The sequence below is a fragment of the Camelus dromedarius genome, chromosome 15 (assembly GCF_036321535.1).
Source record: "Camelus dromedarius isolate mCamDro1 chromosome 15, mCamDro1.pat, whole genome shotgun sequence".
NCBI lineage: Eukaryota > Metazoa > Chordata > Mammalia > Artiodactyla > Camelidae > Camelus > Camelus dromedarius.
The window spans coordinates 32,852,182-32,870,961 of NC_087450.1; the positions used below are offsets into that span (position 1 = coordinate 32,852,182).

At 50.7% G+C, this 18,780-nt stretch overlaps 1 protein-coding gene and 1 long non-coding RNA gene across 2 annotated transcripts; one reads left to right on the top strand and one right to left on the bottom strand.

Moving 5' to 3' along the window:
- Window positions 1-1,460: 1,460 nt before the first annotated feature.
- On the bottom strand, window positions 1,461-18,738 carry ABCG8 (ATP binding cassette subfamily G member 8). Its single transcript, XM_010997154.3, has 13 exons — window positions 18,605-18,738; window positions 14,334-14,435; window positions 13,218-13,368; window positions 9,683-9,921; window positions 9,074-9,206; window positions 8,714-8,983; window positions 6,296-6,458; window positions 6,122-6,205; window positions 5,034-5,233; window positions 4,594-4,670; window positions 3,586-3,853; window positions 2,455-2,582; window positions 1,461-2,370 (listed from the first exon to the last, which is right to left on the bottom strand). Exons 1-13 carry the CDS (start codon window positions 18,665-18,667, stop codon window positions 2,233-2,235), a joined length of 2,016 nt encoding a protein of 671 aa, XP_010995456.3. The 5' UTR covers window positions 18,668-18,738; the 3' UTR covers window positions 1,461-2,232.
- LOC135323067 (uncharacterized) lies at window positions 9,279-14,707 on the top strand. Its single transcript, XR_010384200.1, has 3 exons — window positions 9,279-9,457; window positions 14,148-14,454; window positions 14,633-14,707. It is a non-coding gene; the product is annotated as an uncharacterized LOC135323067 (long non-coding RNA).
- Window positions 18,739-18,780: the final 42 nt, after the last annotated feature.

Sequence of the window (18,780 nt, forward strand, 5' to 3'; positions counted from 1 at the left end):
TTGATAATTACACAGAAATAGATCTCTACCCCTGTAATGCAGGGAGGGCTCACTGAACTGTGTGCATGCCTCTGGAACAATGGTTCTTCACCCTGGCCTCACACGCTCTAGGGAGCATTTTTTAAAAAAAGACCAGTGGAATCAATCTCTGGAGGTGGGTCCACATTGGCATCTCCAGGGTGAAGAACCACTGCTCTAGGGAAAAAAAGAAAAAGAAAAAGCAGTGGTGCTGCTGGAGTTTCCACATCTCTCCTGCCTTGGCACTTTGACCTTTGTTCCTTGGCCCCTCAGCCCACTGAGTTATTAGAGTCCTTTGCAAACTGAGTGGTTGTAACTCTCATGAAGTTATATGATGTACCTCAGTGGCTGTCAGCCCTCACTGCACATTGGAATCACTGGGGAGTTAAAGAAAAAATCCCGGTCTTTGCCCTTCTCTCTTCTCCACTTAGGCCTTGAAGCCACTAGGAGACCACGGAGCGGGTAGGGGTGTGAGTGGGAGTGAGGGAGCTGTGGTGGGCCAGAGTAGCGTGAAGAGGGCCTCTTTGCAGACTTGGGGACAGCTTGGACTTGGGAGTTAGAGGTAGCAGGGTATCCACACAAGAGAAGGCATTCAGTGTAGATGGGAGATTGGTTAATGTACAGGGATTAACCAAATGAGTGAAAATATTAAGGTTAATGGAAACCAGGTTTCTTACAATTGGAGGAGAGTTATAACTACAGAAAGGAGGAAAACCAGAGTCAGTTTGTGGTGGTAGATTGGAACTGGATGAATCAATGTGTAGAAAATATATATACACTTTATATATGTTTATATATATATATAACTTGGACAGGTGTGTTTATGTGTGTGCAGATATACATACACACATAAACATATACATGCGTTTATAGTTCCTAGCTTTGTCCACTAAGAGGACCAGGGGGCAATGATGCCCCAGTACCAATGGGCATGCTTATCACTCAGATCTTGGCTTCTAAATACCATTTTCCACTGAAAGGAACCAAAATTCTTTAGAGAAATGTCTGCTTCCACGGCTAGGGGTGGGAAAGTACAAGATAAGCCTGAAGCACCTTGTTGTGAAAGTGTTCAGAGAATGATAGGGACACGGCAAAAGAGGGGGGAAGCTACCTTGAATGGGCTCTCATGGCCAAATCAGGGACCATTTGAGCATCAAAATTAATAATGATAGTAAAAGATTATAACCCACTGAATAAAATAGGAAACCACAAGTTTATATTGATATAAATTTAAAAACTAATAAATGGAAAGTTTGATAAGGAACAGGCCACTTATACAGTTTCAAAATAACCTGCCTACAAATGCTTATTAATAACAAACGGAGGAAAAATAATTGACTGTGGAGAAGCCTGGCAGGCACCCCTTTGATCAAGTGATTCAAGTTAACACCAGTTCGGGACAAAATGAAATCATGTGCCACTGACAGGAGGCAATGAGAAGAGTTCATCCCTTCTGTGATGCTCCTGCCAAAGGTGTGTGACCTGAATTTAATCGTGAAAATATATCAAACCATCACACAGTAGTCCTGTGAGTTTTCTTAGCAAACTGAATTAGTCTGTGCCTCAGTTTCTTCATCTATAAAATAGGATACTGCCCACCTCAAAGGACTGTTCTAACAAAATTGAATGATGTCATCCACATAAATAAGTGTTTTGCACTGTACCTGGTGCACAGCAGTTGCTCAATAACTTTTTAATTGTACAGTTTGGCTTTGGGGGCCCATGACCCCACATGAAAAGAAGGGATGTCATCCTGCTGGTATGTTTCAGGTCATTTTCTGTGTTGAGAGTGGTTCAACACAGAGTTTGGGAGCCCTAGAAGATGAGGCCAAATATTCCACTAGCTGTTATGTTATTGTACCTGCAAAGTCTAATGACTCAATTCATACCTAATTTTTTCCCATCTTGTATTAGCTGGCTATACAAATATACATCAAAAAGAAATAAATTAGCAACATTATAGGTAACCCCAAGTATGGTTTTCACGTTCCCAGTAATCGCAAGCTCCAGCCAGTGATCAGAAATCCCCTTTGACTGTCTTTATTCTACTGCCATCCTGTGGCCCGCCTGTGCCACTGCAGCACTGTGGGCCAGATACAGCTGAGCTCTGTTCTCACTGTCCTTGTGCCAGGGAAGAGGCTCCTTGGGAGGAAGGGAGGGCAGTTGAAGCGCCTTCTCAAGACCCACACAGGCAGGTAGGGGTCTGGGTGTGAATCACCAGTCTTGACTTGATTTCTGTTTGATGAACCTTAGGGACACATAGTACAGGACCACAAAGCCACCACAGATGCCGATGATGATGAAGTAGATGGCGTAGAGTGGGTACGAGTCCAGGCCCATGGTGCTGAGGATCTGGGGACACAGGCGTCAGTGAGTTCAGTAAGAAGATGTTCGGATGGATGCTATCTACTTAGTATCCAAGGCCTGGCTACTTACCATGTCTCCTGGGATAGAGATGGTGAAGTTGCCAGATGCCATGTGGTAAGCGTGCCCACCAAACTGGATCTGCATCAGCCCTTCAAAGCACCATCGGAGGAAGGACACCTTGGAAATCCACGCGGGCACTGGACACAGTGAGAGTCACATTACTCACCCAGTCTAACCACCTGCTCCCCTGGAAACGCACCTGGAGAAAGGGCCATGGTGGCTCTGACCCAGGGGCAGCAAGTGCCCTGAGGGTCAGGGTCAGGGGAGGACAAAAAGGTAAAAGGGCAGAGGGGGAGCTGGGGACATAGACTGGGGCAGAAGGGCCAAGTGGCTGCAGGGTCACCACATGATAACATCGGGGTCATCACTGCTAACTCCAGAGAGTAATTTAATCAGACATCCCAGCACATGATCAGCCTCACAGAGCTGATGAACTGTGGAGACTCAGCAGCCCCAAACCAGAGATGACCAAGTCTGTACCTTGACCCTGCGGAGGTTATCAGGGAGGTTAAGGGAGGAGGAGGAAGCAGTGGACCCTGCCCGGCTGGTCAGGAAAGGCCTGGAAGGTGGAGAATGGCTTTCCCATAGAGAAGGGACATGCAGGCTCACTCATGAGAGCGTGGAGTGTGCTGGGGGCTTCAGAAGAGCTGGGTGGAGGCAGCAGCGAATGAACCGCCTAGAAGCACTCGAACAAAGCAGCGGCTGGATTTGCACCTTAGGAAGCTAATGCTTCATGGGTGAGGGTTGAGGGGGACATGGAGCAAGCAGTGTCCCAGAGACCGTTGCAGTGGCCCCATATCAGCTGATAGGGGCGGGGGGAGGATGAGGCAAGAGGATGTTTCAGAAAGACATGGGAGGCAGCATTGGTTTGGCACATTGGTGATGTGGAGGGTGAGGGAGTCGAGGGAGAGTCAAGGGTGGCCCCTGGGTGTCGGCCAGGGCATATGAGAAGGTGCTCTTTGCCCTCCTCCCCAGAGACATTCCCTTGGCACACAGGACAGCCAGACAGGCCACTTGCTCTCAGAAGGGCCAGTCTTGAGTTGGCCCCTGAGTGACGAGCTCTCCTCTCCAGGGGAAAGTGGGCAGATCCAGCCACAGGTGACCTCAAAAAGCTTGACCAGGCAAGGGGGCAAGCCTCACCTGTCCACAGGTTGTCCAAGCTGATCATGAAGCCCCCAGTGAGGTAGAAGGAGTTGTAGAGAGCGTTGCCGAAGAAGGAGGACATGTGGAAGGTGGGTAACAGGGCGGCGGTGGCCAGGGCCATGGTCCTGCAGCAGAAGACCACCAGCCACACCAGCAGGAAGTGCAGCAGGAAGGGCTCCGGGCCTGGGCGCAGGTTGGCCAGCCAGTAGATGGGCATCCCGTAGATGAAGATGTAGACACAGTGCTCGGGCAGCTCCCCCAAGATCTGCAAAGAACAGCCCTTGTGAGGACCTGGAGCCAACACCTTCATTTGCTATTGCTCTTTAAACGGTCAAAGGCAGCCTCCCCAAGCGATGCCATCCTTCCCTCCTGGTGGAGATCGGGTTGCAGCAGGAGGGCCGGTGGGTACAGGGAGGCAGGACCCTTGAGCATGAACTTACTGCTGGTGTCCCCCTGCAGATGCCAAGTGTTCCTCCAGGGCAGTTCAGAGCAGTTTTCCCCAGGGTGGCACGTGGCCCAGTGAAAATGGCAGTGGGGTATCTGCTCTCCTAAGATCTGGTTTCAAGTCCCCACCCTGCCTGCCCTGGTAAGCTGTGTGGCCTTGAGACAGCTGCATAACCTCTCTGGGCCTCCCTCCACTGCCTTCAAATGACGACAGTCACACCTGCCCAATCTGCTTCACAGGGACTAGTAGGGACGTGGTGAGACTGGAGAGGTGAAGGACATGTGTTAGGTGAGTATATGAATTCCCACCTCTTTTTTGTAAGGTTTCTGGTGACCAGAAAAATGTCATTCCTGGTCCACAGTCCTGACCTTCTGGTAAACTTTAAAAAATATGGAGTCTCTGAAACTCCTCTTGGGAACGTGGCATTTGCAACCATACATGATGCGCGGCCCCGCAGTTCCACAAAATGCTTCCCTGGAAATTCTGTCCAGCGTGGAGCAGCTTTTCCCACCCCTCCGCCCACCCAGCATGGCCCCTCACTATCCGGCCTGACCGGTCACCTTGGCGAAGAAATACGGCCCAGCCGTGTACAGCCCATCTTCCAGTTCATAGTAAAGCAGCGCCCTCTCCGAGTGACCTAAGAAGTGGAGAAAAGGAGAACAAAAATATTGCCTAAATACCCTATTTTTAAAAAAACCCCAGCAGTTTGAGATCCTAATTTAGACACTTGAGATTCTGGGACTTGTGCACTGCTGTCAGTATTACTTTTGCCAGGACAGGAATGCCTCAGACTCCTTGGTAATTTGTTCTCATTTGCATACTCATATTAATGTTCGAACTTCAAAAACCACCATCATCTTTTATTTCACAGTCATGGTGAAATTATCCAGCAGACCCGGTTTCTCCAGGAGTGTAGAGGAACTCAGGCTGACCGTGGACCAGCTCAGAGCACGGCGGCCGCTGCTCCTGGTGCGGGTCATGGAATGCAGGCCACACTCACACTTGGCAATGACGTCCAGGATCACGTTGAAGGGGACGAGAGCCCCGATCATGAACAGGAGGGCCGCTGTGTCTGCGAGGGAGAGCTTGATGGCCCCGTGGCCGTAATAGAGGAAGCCGATGATCAGGGACATCAGGCAGGCCTCTGCCCCGTGGATGAGAAGGGTTGGCAGGTCTCGGAAGTCATTGGAAAGCTGACGTCTTAAAAAAACAGAAGAAAGAGGCGCCAAGAGAACAACATGTACTAGCACCGTGACCCTGGCAATGTCATTTAATCTCTGTAAGCCTCATCTTTCTCCTTTGTAGAATGGGGAGAGCAGTACCCACCTCACAGGGTTACTGCGAGCACCAAATGAGAAAACTGATGAAAGCATCTGTCTCAGTAGCTACTCAACAAATGATTGTTACTTTTATCATCAGTGTATCAGCCTTGCAAATTTACTTAAAGAAGTTATCCTGGGCAAATAACCATGATCAGGACCATAATGAGGTACGTACAAGGATGTCTGTGGTAGCACTACTTGTAATAGCAAAAGCCTGAAAATAACCTGGCCATCAAAATGGGCTTTATGGGTAAATGAACTATGGCTAGATTTGGAAACCCAGCCTGGAAGACCTAACCAGATGAGAGGTAGAGGCACTGTTCTAAGTCGTGGGGGGAAAAAGTTTACAGAACAACATGCAGAGTGTGATTCCCATTTATGTATTAAAATGTTTATGGGTGTGGAAACATCTTGGAAAGACTCACACCAAACACTGGAGTCTGGTTTTCTCTGGGGGCTAGTGTGTCAGGGAACCTTCTCTTTCCACTGGAGGGTCTCCTGTATGGTCTGAATTTTTCACAATGATCCTGGGTGATTTCCATGATCATCGGGCTAGTAAGGAAATTTTTATTTTTGTCCAAAGAATCAAAGTAACAAGAGTGTGCTGTATCACGTGAGGGCTGGTGCAGGTTTGTTTTGTTTTTTTCAAATGATGCTACCTCTTCAAATTCAAATTCCTCCTTCAAATTCACTTTAGGAGCAAAGGGCTAAACTTGATTCAACAAAGACTTTCGTGGGTGGGGGGGGATGATGAAATGGCAATTACCGGATCAGTATGGCAAACTGCTGTACGGGGCCAGGCAGCTTAGTGGGAGTCTGCAAGGGGCTGGTGTCCCTCGGGGAAGCCAGGCTGTCAGGAGACAAGAGGGTGTCATTGGGGCGTGGGGGCGACCACCTTCTGCAGGACACTCCCCAGCCAGAGCCACCCAGCCTGCCTTACCTCTCCACACAGGTGCACACCCCCTGCTGCCTCGACTCTGCTCTCCACAGAAAGTCATCGGAGCCATGCACTTTTTCTTGAAACAGGGCCGCAAGTGACTGAGCCTTCTCCTTGGTGGCCGCCTCCTGCTCTTTGCTTCGTCTGTCGATGCTGGTCAAGTCCACTGTAAGCAGAGGGTGTGGGGCCACGGGCGACCCGGTCCCTGCCTGGGCTCCCAGGCCAGGGCTCAGTGCAAGCCCAGCCCATGACACTGGTCAGCCCTCAGAGATTCTAAGACACACTCCCTACCCTCTGAGAGAGGACCCTGAAGCAATGGTCAGAGCAGAGAGGCAGAGAGACGCCCAGGGCTGGTCCCCGATATCTATAGACAGCCTGCCTCAGAGGAAGGGCCAATGGATCAGGAAAGGGCAAAGGGCTCACAGGAGGCCCTGTGAGCACTAGCCCTGGTCCCACCCCCAGGCCCATTATGGGGACAGCTCCAGGACAGAAAAAGAGGCTTTGGACCCTCGGAGCCAAAGGCCATGGCATCATTATGTGCTGGCTCCAGCTCCGGCCGTCCCAGATGCGCCTGCCCGTGGGGAGAAGGTGGGCTGGCCTGGGGGAGGCTGAGCAGTCTGGACTCCGGGCAGCTCTGGTTCTCACTGTAGTCATTTGGCTTCCCAAGCAGCCTGCCCAAAAGGGAAGAATCTCTTGACTGGAGGGTGTCATGGGATCCAGGCAAATGTAAATATAATTCTCCCTGCCCCTGGAGGAGGGAGCTGGCCTGACCAGCAGGAGAACCAGGCTGGGCTTCACCACCTCCATGTTACCCAGTGGGAAGCACCTGGTAGCCCCAGACCACAGCTTTCCTCTCATCTGAAATTCCAGAAAGGCACACCCACCAGTCACAGTCATAGGGCCTTCCTAAACCTCTTTTCCCTCCATTCTTCCCTTGGGCAGGAGTTACCCCTACCTCTCTGCCTCTTCCCTCCTCCCATTTTCATGACACATCTCAAGGCAGGGTCAGGTCTAGCAGGGGCCTTGTAAACCATGATAGGTTGCCTCAGTGTGCAGGACTGTAGCTCTAAATGCCAGATTCCCTGGGATTGCTGAGGGTCTGCTGCCCCAGGGTTTGTGGGCAAGAATCTTCCCCACTAGAAAATAATATACAATAATGAAAAAGGAAATTTTTTTTTTTCCAGATCTGTTATGGCAGCTGACTTCTGGCAACTCCTCTCTAGGGTCACTGCATACTGCTGTCAATGGCCAGGCTGGCAGGTGCCCTCTGCCCCCTTATCTGGAGAGGGCCGGCCAGCCAGAGGATGACACACTGGCAGGAAGCCAAGCTGGCACCCGAGCACAGGGAGGGAGGGTGACCTCTAGGTGAGTTCACACTGTGAGTGAGTGCAGAGGGCGAGGGCTGGTGGACCAGAGAGAGTGGCCTGCCTCCTAGGGGAATAATGGAGGGTGGATGCCAGGAAGGCGTGGTTAGCAGGGCTGGGCACAAGAGGCTGGAGTCCCATTCCTGCACCATACTGTAAGGACTCTGGTCTTCTCATCTGTAAGGACAAAGATGACCTTGGCCTGGCAGGGCTGGGAGGGTCAAAGGGACACACTTTGGTGCTTGGCACCTGTGGGCATAGCGTCTGCCCTCCAGGAGATGGTTCTTGTCATCATGTTTATTGGGGAGAGTGTCCTGGGAGGAAGGCTGGGGCTCCAGGTGACCCATGGTTGGGACAAGCCACTGGCCCTGGTACAGCCGGGCAGCCTGTCCAGCACCACTGCATTCCTCAGCACTCAGGATTCAGGCACCTGCTTTTAGGGCAAGCATCTGAGGAGGCAACTGTCCCCAAGGAATAAAGATAATGGCTCACACTTCCACTGAGGGCCATATACTGAGACCTCAGGACCCCAAGCAGAAAGGCATCTCTGGTGCTGACAGAGCAATATTTGTATCTAGAGATTCATTGGCCAGGGCCATCCAAAAGACCCTGAGCTGGCTTGTGGCCTGGGCCCTCTCCACCGCCCAGTGCCTTTGGGCTGCCTGCCTCTGTGGGGGCACCAGGGCAAAGCCTGAAGATTTCCTGGTGGCTTCCCAAATTCAAACATCCTAAGTTCCCTACAGAATCTAAATAAAGACCACAATTCCAGAAATGGATCAAAACTCGCTTGGATTGTATCTCCTTGGGTTTGGAGCTCTCATAAGATTCTTTTCTGTCATGCTCACAAGGGTGGTTATGTCAGAAGCTGCTTCCTTCAGGCCCCCTTTTCCAGCATTGGCTGCTTGGCAAACTGAAACCTGTAATACACCCCCTGTGCCGCCCTGCCCCCACCCTCCATGCTTGGTCCTGCTCTTTTGAAGCCTCTGAGAGTTTCTCTCCTGGCAAGGTTTGAGGTGTCGGGGAACCCGGTTCCAGGCCTCTGGTCTGGCTGGCTCACCATAGAAGTCGGCAGGGTTGCTGTATCGAGGACACGGATAGCCAGCTGCCGTGAAGTACTGGACCATGTGCTGTGCTGCCCCCAAGTAGATGGTGGTGCCAGACGTCATCAGGAGGACTAAATCAAACAGCCTGAAGATATCGGAGCGGGGCTGGTGGATGGAGATGAGCACCAGCCTGTTGCCTCTGGCCAACCTAGACAAGGTTTTCACCAGGTTGTGGGCCGTGAAGCTGTCGAGCCCAGAGGTGGGTTCATCCAGAATGAGGATTCCTTCCCGACAGAGAGAAGACTGGTTAAAGGGCAGGGCTCAGGCTGCACGGGACCAAGCCAGGCGGCCGAAGCAGGCCCCTCCCGCCTCACCCGGGTTCCACAGCAGCTGCACCGCGATGCTGACTCGGCGCCGCTCGCCGCCGGACACGCCCCGCACGTAGACGTTGCCCACGCGCGTGTCGGCGCACTGCCGCAGGCGCAGCTCCGCGATCACGCTGTCCACCTGTGGGGGTGGGGGTGGGGGAGGCGAGGGCCTTAGCGGGGCTGCGCGGGCCCGCGTGAGGCCAGGCTGGTGTTCCCCGCAGGGCAGAGGCGCCCGGCTTTAGAGCCCCAGCCTTCATTTCCCTGATGCCGTGTTTGTTCCCTGAGCCTTTCCCCGCATCCGGAGCAGCTCCCGAGTGCCGTGCATAGCGCCAATGATTGGGAACGTGGCCATGCCCTGGCTCCCTGCCCACACGGAGAACCAGACAAGAAGTAAGCAAATACGCCTCACACAGTTGGCGCTGAGTTGGGGCGTTTTAAAGGAGGGCGGAAGGGCAGGGCTGAGCACATGATGAACTTTTTCGGATGGACAGGTGGTGAGCTGGGTTGCTCACATTTGACCTGTGGCTGGGCTCTGAGGCGGGGAGGTGGGGGTGGGGGGGATGGGGAGAGGAAGGATGTCTTGGCTTCTGGGGGTCAGCAACCTCGGTTAGTTACCCTTTTGTCACGCTGGGCCTGGGAGAATGTTCTGGGCAGGCGCAGCTGGGCCACAAAAGCCAGGGTCTCGCGGACGGTCAGGTTGGGGAGCAGCTGGTCGTGCTGGCGCACGTGGGCCACACACTTCCTCACTAGCTGCGGCGTGCTGGGCTGCCCGTTGATCTGGATTTGGCCTGACTTAATCTTGCCACCGTAGTCTCGCCCCGTGATCACGTCCAGCAAAGAGGCTCTCCCACAGCCTGAGAAACCACCAGAGACATCCCTGAGAGCAGAGCTTTTTGTGGGAGCCAGCCTGGAAGCCACTGCTGCTGGGGCACTCTCCAGCCACTCTGGACTGCTCTGTCTTCCCTGATGTGACCAGCGCCTAGGGAAGGTGGCACAGCCCTCAGACCTGCATGGTGGGGTTGGGACATTCAGGCCGGGTTGGCCCATGGCAGCATGACAGAACAAGGCTGGCATCCTGACTTTCACACAGCTGCCTGTGCCTGGAGTGTATGTCCCCTCTCCCAAGCAAGGCTGGCATTAATTGCACTGTGAAGCTTCACTATTTGGGGCTGGCGAACATGCCAGCAGCATTTCAGCATTAAGTATTTGGCTCGGAAGCTAGCTTTGTGGGAAGGACTAATTTTGGAGAATGAATAAGGTGTCTTTTAAAAATGCAAAACTGGAACCTATTTCCAGAAATAAGGGAGAAAATATAGAGAAGTAATAGATGTGGAAATGACTTTAAAACGACAGCACAGTGTACACATGGGTTCTGGATTTCTCTGCACCCTCTATGCTCTTATATATTTTTTTTTATCAGTGGTACTTTTTACTCTCTCTTTCAAAAAAAAAGATTCAGTTACACTCAAATTAACACCATCCACTTCTAAATGATATAGCAATTGTTATCGATTTGGGAAAATAAGTGTCAGATTGGATCAGGTTTCCAAAAGCATTTGATGAGACTTTCTTTGACAGCTATTTAAACTGCAAATGAAAATAGGACTTAGGGTCTGAGAAGCCTTCTTGCAAAAGTGCTGGGAACAACTCAATCTAAATCTCCCAGGTAGGGTTCTGGTTTCTTTCATGTAAATTCCTTTTGAAGAGCAAAATTTCCAAGTGGTTTTTAAACAGGGAAAGCTCCAATACACAAATGTAACAACTCTTCCTTGCCACAGACCCCTGCCTCCTGCAGGCAGCCCCATGCCCCCAGTGCAAAATCAAAATTCAAGATGCCTCTCCAGTGGTCCTTCTGCTTGCCAACCAGAGGTTCTCGGGGTAGAGAGGGACCTGTACCCTGCCTCCTGGGTGCATCTCATTAAAGGTCCCTGAGAACTTTGGTACAAAATAGGCAGGAGAGAAACCAGAGGGGAGGACTCTGGCCCTGCTCCCTGCTCAGCCTAGGACATCATTTGAGCCAGGCTCTGGGAACTCAGGGGACTTTGCCAACATCTACAGTGACCACAGGATTCCCAGTCACGAAGCAGGAAGACCACATTGCCTAAACAAAACTTTGTAAGAGGTGTGGGTGGCCTTTCCAGAGGAAATTGCCAGGTATATGTGGGGAGATCCTCCATGAACCGGGAGAAAACACCCACATGCATTCAGGACCCTTATAAAAGGGCCAGAATCTTCAAATCAGTTGATTCATTCATTGGAAAACACCTTTGGCACTACTGCTGATTCTACAGAAGCTAAAATGCCTGGGGCTGTTTGAACTAATTCACTACTTTTATTGTCTTATTATTATTTTGGTGAGTGGAGTATAAATCATAGGCAGTATAATCGATAAACCTTTCTAAGAAATCATTTAAATAATACCAGCCAAGTAAGCTTGAAGCTAAGTAACACTGAACCTAGGGCCAAGAGCTCTGGAGACACTCAGTGGGATTCCCGCTTGGCCTCTCCCAGCTTGACTTTCTTCAGCCTCAAATCGTAAATCGGGAATACAACCAGCTATAGGACTGTGTGGCCAGGATTAACTGTGATGGCTCTCAGCTTTGAAAGTGCCTATTAAGGCCCACGTGTCCCCCAGATTCTCAGTTCGTGAAGAAAAAGCAGAAACAACAGGACAAGCCACCAGGTGTTACAAATGAAAATAAAATGGGCCTGTGAAGTTCCCACACTTACCTTGTTTAGATCAGAGTTGCAGGGGCAGGGCCAGAAGTGGGCTAGACTTGGTTTGTGGGCATTGTTTCAAAGTGTATTTACACAGATCATCTCATTTGATCTTTGGTTAGACAGTGAACAGAACTTCTCCATCAGGATACTAAGAATTTGGAGCAGATGTTCAAAAAGTTGAGTAATCTCTTTGGAAATGATTGATTGAAAGGTATAAAGTGTTTCCTCTAACACTTTGTGAGGGAGAAACGCCTTGATCTGTGTTTTAATAAAAAGAGACAACAAACCCCAAATGGAGTCATTTGTGCTAAGCCCCGTGTTGCCAAACTGAGATTTAATACCTGATTTAATTACAGTTTCAACCTCTCCCAGGAGTGGGATCTGAAACCAGTCAATAGAATTGCCTGGTCAGCAGTGGTAGACCCCCTGCTTTCCCCCAAAGAAAGGTGACCTTGCCTAAAACAATCAGCCCTTTGCCAGAATAACTACCTTGTCCCACCTCCTTCTGCCTATAAAAACCTTTCATTTTGTACGGCTCTCCAGAGCTGCTTTCTATCTGCTACATGGGATGCTGCCTAATGCATAAATCGCTGAATAAAGCCAGTAAGATCTTTAACTTTAATCAGCTGAATTTTTTGTTAGCATCTGAGAATCAGGAGACCAGAGTTCTCATTCTTGCTCTGCATTAAATGTATGTCCTTCGGCGACCCCTTCCTCTTTCCTAAACTTTAGTCCTCTCAAATGAAGGGGGTATAGTGTAGGGGCAGGAAGACACTAGAAATACTGAGAACCAGAAAAATTGAAAACCCTGCTCTAAAGATGCTTCCAGGCTGATAAGGAGAAAGAAAGGTAGAATACAGTGAAGGAAATGAACTCTGTTCTCCAAACCACCTTTCAGCTCTGGTGTCCTACCTGTTAAGTTTGGCCTAAGTGACTTTTTGAGGCACTTCAGGAATCTGGATCTTTGCAGATGGTTGAAGGTTGAGCTAAGACTTGGAGTATCTGAGAAGTGAGTTGCGGCTGGGAGCTGTGCCTACTGCGGTCTGACCAAAACAGGGGTCTGACTGGGCGGGAACAATGAAGGAGTGCTCCTTGTGGTGGAAAAGTCCCCTAAAAAGAACACTCAATTCTGAAGCTTCCTGATGCTGTTGGAAAGACCTTACCTTGATACAGGTGTTAACAAAGGACCAAAGCTCTGGCCACAGCTTCAAGAGGCACGCTCATCGTTCATAGTGGCAGCAACTACCCGAGAGCTAGTAAATGGAGGAGCTGAGGTTTGAACCTAGCTCTGTTGGGCCTCGACCTGTGCTCTGCTATGTTATTCTGCGAGCCAGAAAAGGGTTCTCTAAGGAGCATCCATTTGTCTGAGGGGCCACCCTGCTTCCCAGGAGAGAGTACCCACTGCCCCACTATTTGCCCTCAGTGATACCTGAGCTCCCTATGATGGCCAGCATCTGCCCACTCCTCACTTTGAAGCTCAGGTTCTGAATGCCTAGCTCACAAGAGTCCTTGTGAGATGTCCAGGGCATCTTGAAGTGAGCCAGCTGCTGAAACCAAGGCACCTGGGAGGCCATGTCCACCTGTGGAGAGACATCGAAAGGTTCCTCAGAGAGCTTCAGCAACCTCTGTTCAGCTCCCTCCAGGAGACATCCTCCAGCTGATACACAACAGATCTGAGGGGTGTCCCCCACCCAAGTTCTATCCAACTTGGAGGTGGACACCACCATGCTGAGAACCTGAAGCTGCCATTTCCAAACCTGACGAGAAGGCTTGGGAAGCATGTGCAATAGTGGAACAAAAATAAGAACACATGCAGCAAAACCATGTCTTCTCTTAATAGTAATTAGCTAATTTATCAAGTACTTACTATGTGCAAGGCATTTGTTAATCTATTTATACCCATTATCTCATTCAGTCCTCATTTACCATCCCAGGCCCCACCGTGTTCCATCTGGGCCACTTGGTCTCTGGCCCTGGAAGGACAGGGGAAATAGGGGTCTTTGAATCTGACCAGGGGTTTCCCAAGAACCTCTGAAAGGCCAGTGCACTCCGGATGTTCTATATATATATATATGTAAAACTGATGAGATCTGGGTACAGTCTGTAGTTTGGTTAATATTATTATACAGTGGTTAATTTTCTTAGTTTTGATAATTGTGCTATGGGTAAGCCAGATGTTAACATTAGGAAAGGGTGGACAAAGGGTATACGGGAAGTCAGCACTACTTTTGCAACTTTTTCAAAAGTCGAAAATTATTTCAAAATATAGTTAAAAATGAGTTTTAGAGCTTTTTTCCCCACAGGTCCACATGGCTGGCTTTATGTTTTAACAAAAGTCTCATTCTCTTTTTCATGCCAGCTACAGTGCGTGTCGTTGAGGGAAGTCTCCATGGTGCTTGCACCCAACACGTGAGGCATCAGTGTGGCCTGGACTCTGTCCTGAGAGGCAGAGGCCCCCCAGCTGGGCCCGTACCTCCCTTCTACTTGGGGAATTGTTTGGCCTTCCCTGTCTGCTCCTCCCACCTGTACCCAGGTGTGCCTCTACCTGGTAGCTGAGATCTTGGACCTCCAAGGTGTTGGACTTGCCGCTGTAGGTGAAGTACAGGCTGTTGTCAGTTTCAGAGGAGAACACACTGTCCTGGAGGCCCTGCGGGGAGACGTGACAGGTGAGGGGCTCCTTTGGGAGGACGAGGACATAGGAGAAAATAGAGGGAGGAGACCTGAGAGGTGACAGCAAGAGCTAGCATGAGTGAGACCCCGAATGGGATGGATTTGGGCAGGAGGAGCCCATTGGCTCTGAGAAAGTAGGAGCACCTGTGGGGTCTTGTCTCCTTTTCCCTGCAGAGAGAGTTTTGAGGCTTCCCTCCAGCACAGCTCCTGGCCCCAGGGAAGCTGAATTACAGGCTGTTGGAACCTGAATACAAGAAGCCTATTATGGATGAGACTGAGACCCTGGCCCGGAGGCTTTGTGAGCCTCTGTGCTCGGGGAAGACCTGAGGCTTTCTGTTCCCTGCATCTGGCTTAATATCTTCTGATGCATCAGAATCTGTTGGGAGATTTTAGAGGAAGTCGCTGTCATCACCCTCACTGTCACCATCATCCTCATCGTCATCATCATCATCCTCTTCATCTTGTTGCTGTGGTTGGAGTGCTGCTTTATTTGAATTCACCTCAAACAAATCTGTGTCTCATGGTATCAGGTGATAACTTGGAATGATATTAACCATCTGCAGATCTGAATTCCTTCTGTTTTTCAGTTCAGTCCAGTCATTTAAATCACTGAGGCCCAAACAAGGAAGAACCTGCCTAGTAAGATTTCCATTTTTTAATGCATTCAATTTTCTTTTCATTGTAGTAGTACAGGGGAAAGTATGCATGCATTCATTCACAAGTTCCTGTAGATTCCAATCTTCTTCCCTCGGAGCTGCCATTCCCCCACTGATGTGTTCCTTCAGTCAATCAAGCAAGCATCCAACGAACACTTATGGGGATCCCACATCATGCTTTAGGCTTGGTGTTTGGTGGGATGGTGAAAAAGATAGTCTTTGAGAAGCTTCGATTTTAGTGGACAAGACACGTGATGAGGATGTAGCAAGACAGGCTAGGCGTGGATCAAGCTGTATCTTCACTGTGTACACAGTGTCCCCGTATGCTTTATGTGAAAACAACATGGCTTATGACTTAATGTGAAAATAACACCCAACAGTCTTTGTCAAAACATCCCTGCAATGGTGGAGGTAAGAGGTCCTTAAAAAGGATATTCAGGCCGATGGAAGTGGAGGGAAGTGAATACGGGTGATGGCCTGCTGCAGACCCATGGTGAGTAGCCCCCAGGGTTCTAGGAGAGAGTGGAAACAGCAGACCAGAGCTACTTACCCTGTTTAATGTTTGAACTAGTACAGTAAAGATCCTAAATTATACAGGAAAATGCAGGAAAGATAAATGTCAAAGTTAGCAGAAGGGCCATCTTTGGGGTGTAGGAAGGCATACAAGGGGGAAGGGTTGAAGGCAGGAAGGGGGAACATGTGGGCTTCAAAACTGTTGGTGGATTGTGATGGGTACATGGGAGTTCACTATTCTTTAAACTACTTTGTCTGAAATATTTCAAAATGTGTTTTCAAGTTGAGAGAGTGAGTCTGTGACTCCAGAGTTCTACTCTCATCTCGATCCCCGGCTGCCAGTGCCTCCAAAGGTAGGGGTGGAGGAGGTGAGAGGGTCTTGCCCTCAGAGGTGGAGAAGGAAGCTCCTGGGAAGGTCAAGGGCAGCTCTGGATTCCGGCAGGTCTCCCGGGCAGCCCTGACCCTCACTCACTACCTCCACCACCAGCATTTGCACTACCTAGTTTTCCAATTTTATTTTGTTAAACCATTGGAAATTTTGTCATTTGCTGAGAGACTTATTTGGGCTGACATGCATCCTGCTTGTTTGGTTTTTTTAAAAGTAAGTACCTGCAGGAGGAACATTAGTCAATTGGTATGAGATGTGAGTTAGCTCAAAAATTGCTTCTGCAAACAAACATCTGACCAGAACCTCCCCAGGTTGGATTTCGAGGTGGAGGGGCTACTGAGAAAGAGGGGCTCGACATTTTGGAGTCTGGAGCAGTATGTGGAGGTGACCTGACACCCAGGAGTTCCACTTTCCAGGCAGGAGTTTTGAGAAGACAGAGAGAGGTGTCAGAATGGGAAGACAGATGAAAGGAAGGAGAGGGTGCCTGCCCCCTGCTCTCCGGCTCCTCCTACCCCCTTCACCCTGGGCTAAGTAGGGAGGGCACAGGTCAGCCTAGGACCCCAGCCACCACCAAGGGACTGTGCCATCTGGAGCTGCACAGGCAGCTCAACTTTCGGAAGAAGAGAATTCTGGCTGAGTGTGGGACCTCCGCTGTTCCATTTTGAAATATTTTCCTTGGCTCCCAGGAAGGATTTGTTAGACTCTTCCTGAGGTTTTGACAAACTCTCTGTAGTTTTCAAATACTTAAATATCTATTCGGCTGACATCTTAATCAGTATGACTGTCAGAACATCACTTGAATTTCTGACAGGTGACACCCAAAAAAGCAAAAGCAGGTTTATTTGTAGGTAACCAGCTCAGCTCCTGCTGGGCTACATTGTAATTTCTCCTTGTATTAACTTCTGATCAAATGCCTGCGTCAGAAGCACAGAGTAGAAGGGAGCTCAGGGAGCACAGGGCCCAAGACCCTTGTTCTAAGACAAGGAGCCTGGGCCCAGGAGGAGGGGTGATGTGCTGAGGGCTCTGCACTGAGGCCTGGGCCCCTCTGGTCCTCTGGCCCAGCTCCTGCCAGTGCACTGAGGAGTCTGTGGGCCAAGGGCACTTGCCACTCCAGGTGCCCATGACCACAGAATTCCCTGTGCGGATGACTCTGAGCCCACTCCTAGGGCCTGCGTAACCTCATCCCAGGCCCATCCTGGGCACCCCAGGCCAGAGGGGCATTTGTCTGTGGAGGGTGCGGATGGAATGTGGGTGGGCAGGATGTGGCGACCCTGTAGGGGTGTGGGAGGTCATGTGTGGCACTGGATGTGGGCAGAGAAGGAGGGTAGACTGTGGCTTGAGCTGGAAGCCACAAGTTCAGAATTCCTTTTACACTTGGTCTTCTATGCTGTGGAAAAGTTATGTCAAGGTAAGATAGAAACTTTAACAGCTCATAACTTGACTGAAAACTTCTAAATATCTAGACCTAGTCTATGTAGCCCTCAGCCTCTTGTTCCAGGCGCCATAAATATTAGAGGCAGACAGTCTTGTGGCACCTTCAGTAACAGGACTGGAGGAAAGGAAATTGGAATCGGCAGGGCCTGCACACATTCCTGGATGTCAGGTTCGGGCAGTTCTTTGCATCCCAGGCTGTGGGGGCTGAATTGTCAGACCTTCCAGGCAGAAAGTGTCCCCAGAGCCACCAGTGGCTATATCCTGTTCAGGCCGTGAATCATTTCCCGGTGGGGACTGGTCCCCGGGGTATTCCCAGGGCAGAGCTGGGCATCTGCTGTGGCTGCAGGGCTGACGAGGAATGGTAGGTTCTTGGCTCGGCTGAAGTCTGGTCCTGGCAACTCGAGGTCAGTCCAGGTAGCCAGGTGTGGAGTCCTCAGCCCTCCGTGGCTTTCTCTCCCCATGCCTCGCGCTCCACCCACGGCCAGCAGAGACAGAACAGACGGTGGCAGGAGGCAGGGGTGGAGGGTGGGGACCTGCTTTCTCTCTCTTCGGATTCGGCCTCTTGCTCAAATCCCGCCCACCCCTGATCTCAGTCAAAGGCTGTTTTTCAGGTAAACATTTCTCCTGTACAATGAGTGCAGAAGCCCTGGACCCCAGCCTCTTGGCCCCCTGGCTGTCATCTATCCCTCCAGCTCCCTCTGGGATCTTAAGACCGCCTGCTGTAGCCACACTGGGAGCACAAGTTCTGAGGCTCCTGCAGAAGTCCTCTACCATCTTGTCTCATCAGTTTGCTGTCACTGAGACTCTGACTTGACAGCCCCACGGACCAAGCAGGCACCACAGTGTCCCTGGTATGTGTGAGCATGTTTCTGTGATGGAGCCTCATTTGGAAAAAAAGGCTGGATCAGCCCCAGTCACAAACAAGAACATCCTTTCCCTGTTGGAGCGCAGCTCAGGGCAGGAAGTGACCTCAGAGACCACCCCCCCCACCAACCCCTCGACCCCTGAGCCCGCCACCTGCAGCCCTTTGGTGCCCAGGAAGCGGAGTCCTGCTCATGGTCCTGGTGGTGAGTTAGGACAGAAAGTTCCCGAGGGAGCAAAGAAAGGTCCAATTTGCCCCCACCCACCAGGACCAAGTGACTCCCCATCACTCACCGAGTCATCCTGGGGAGCGACCTTGTTCTCCAGCCCTCTCTCCTTTGGGGCCTCCCCGGCCATGGGGCCCAGCAGTGTCTGCGCCCTGTTGCTGCAGCTTCCTTTGGATTTAGCTGCTGCCTGCCAGCACCAGTGTTCTGTTCCCCAGGGCTGGGCAACCTCTGGTCCGTCTCCCA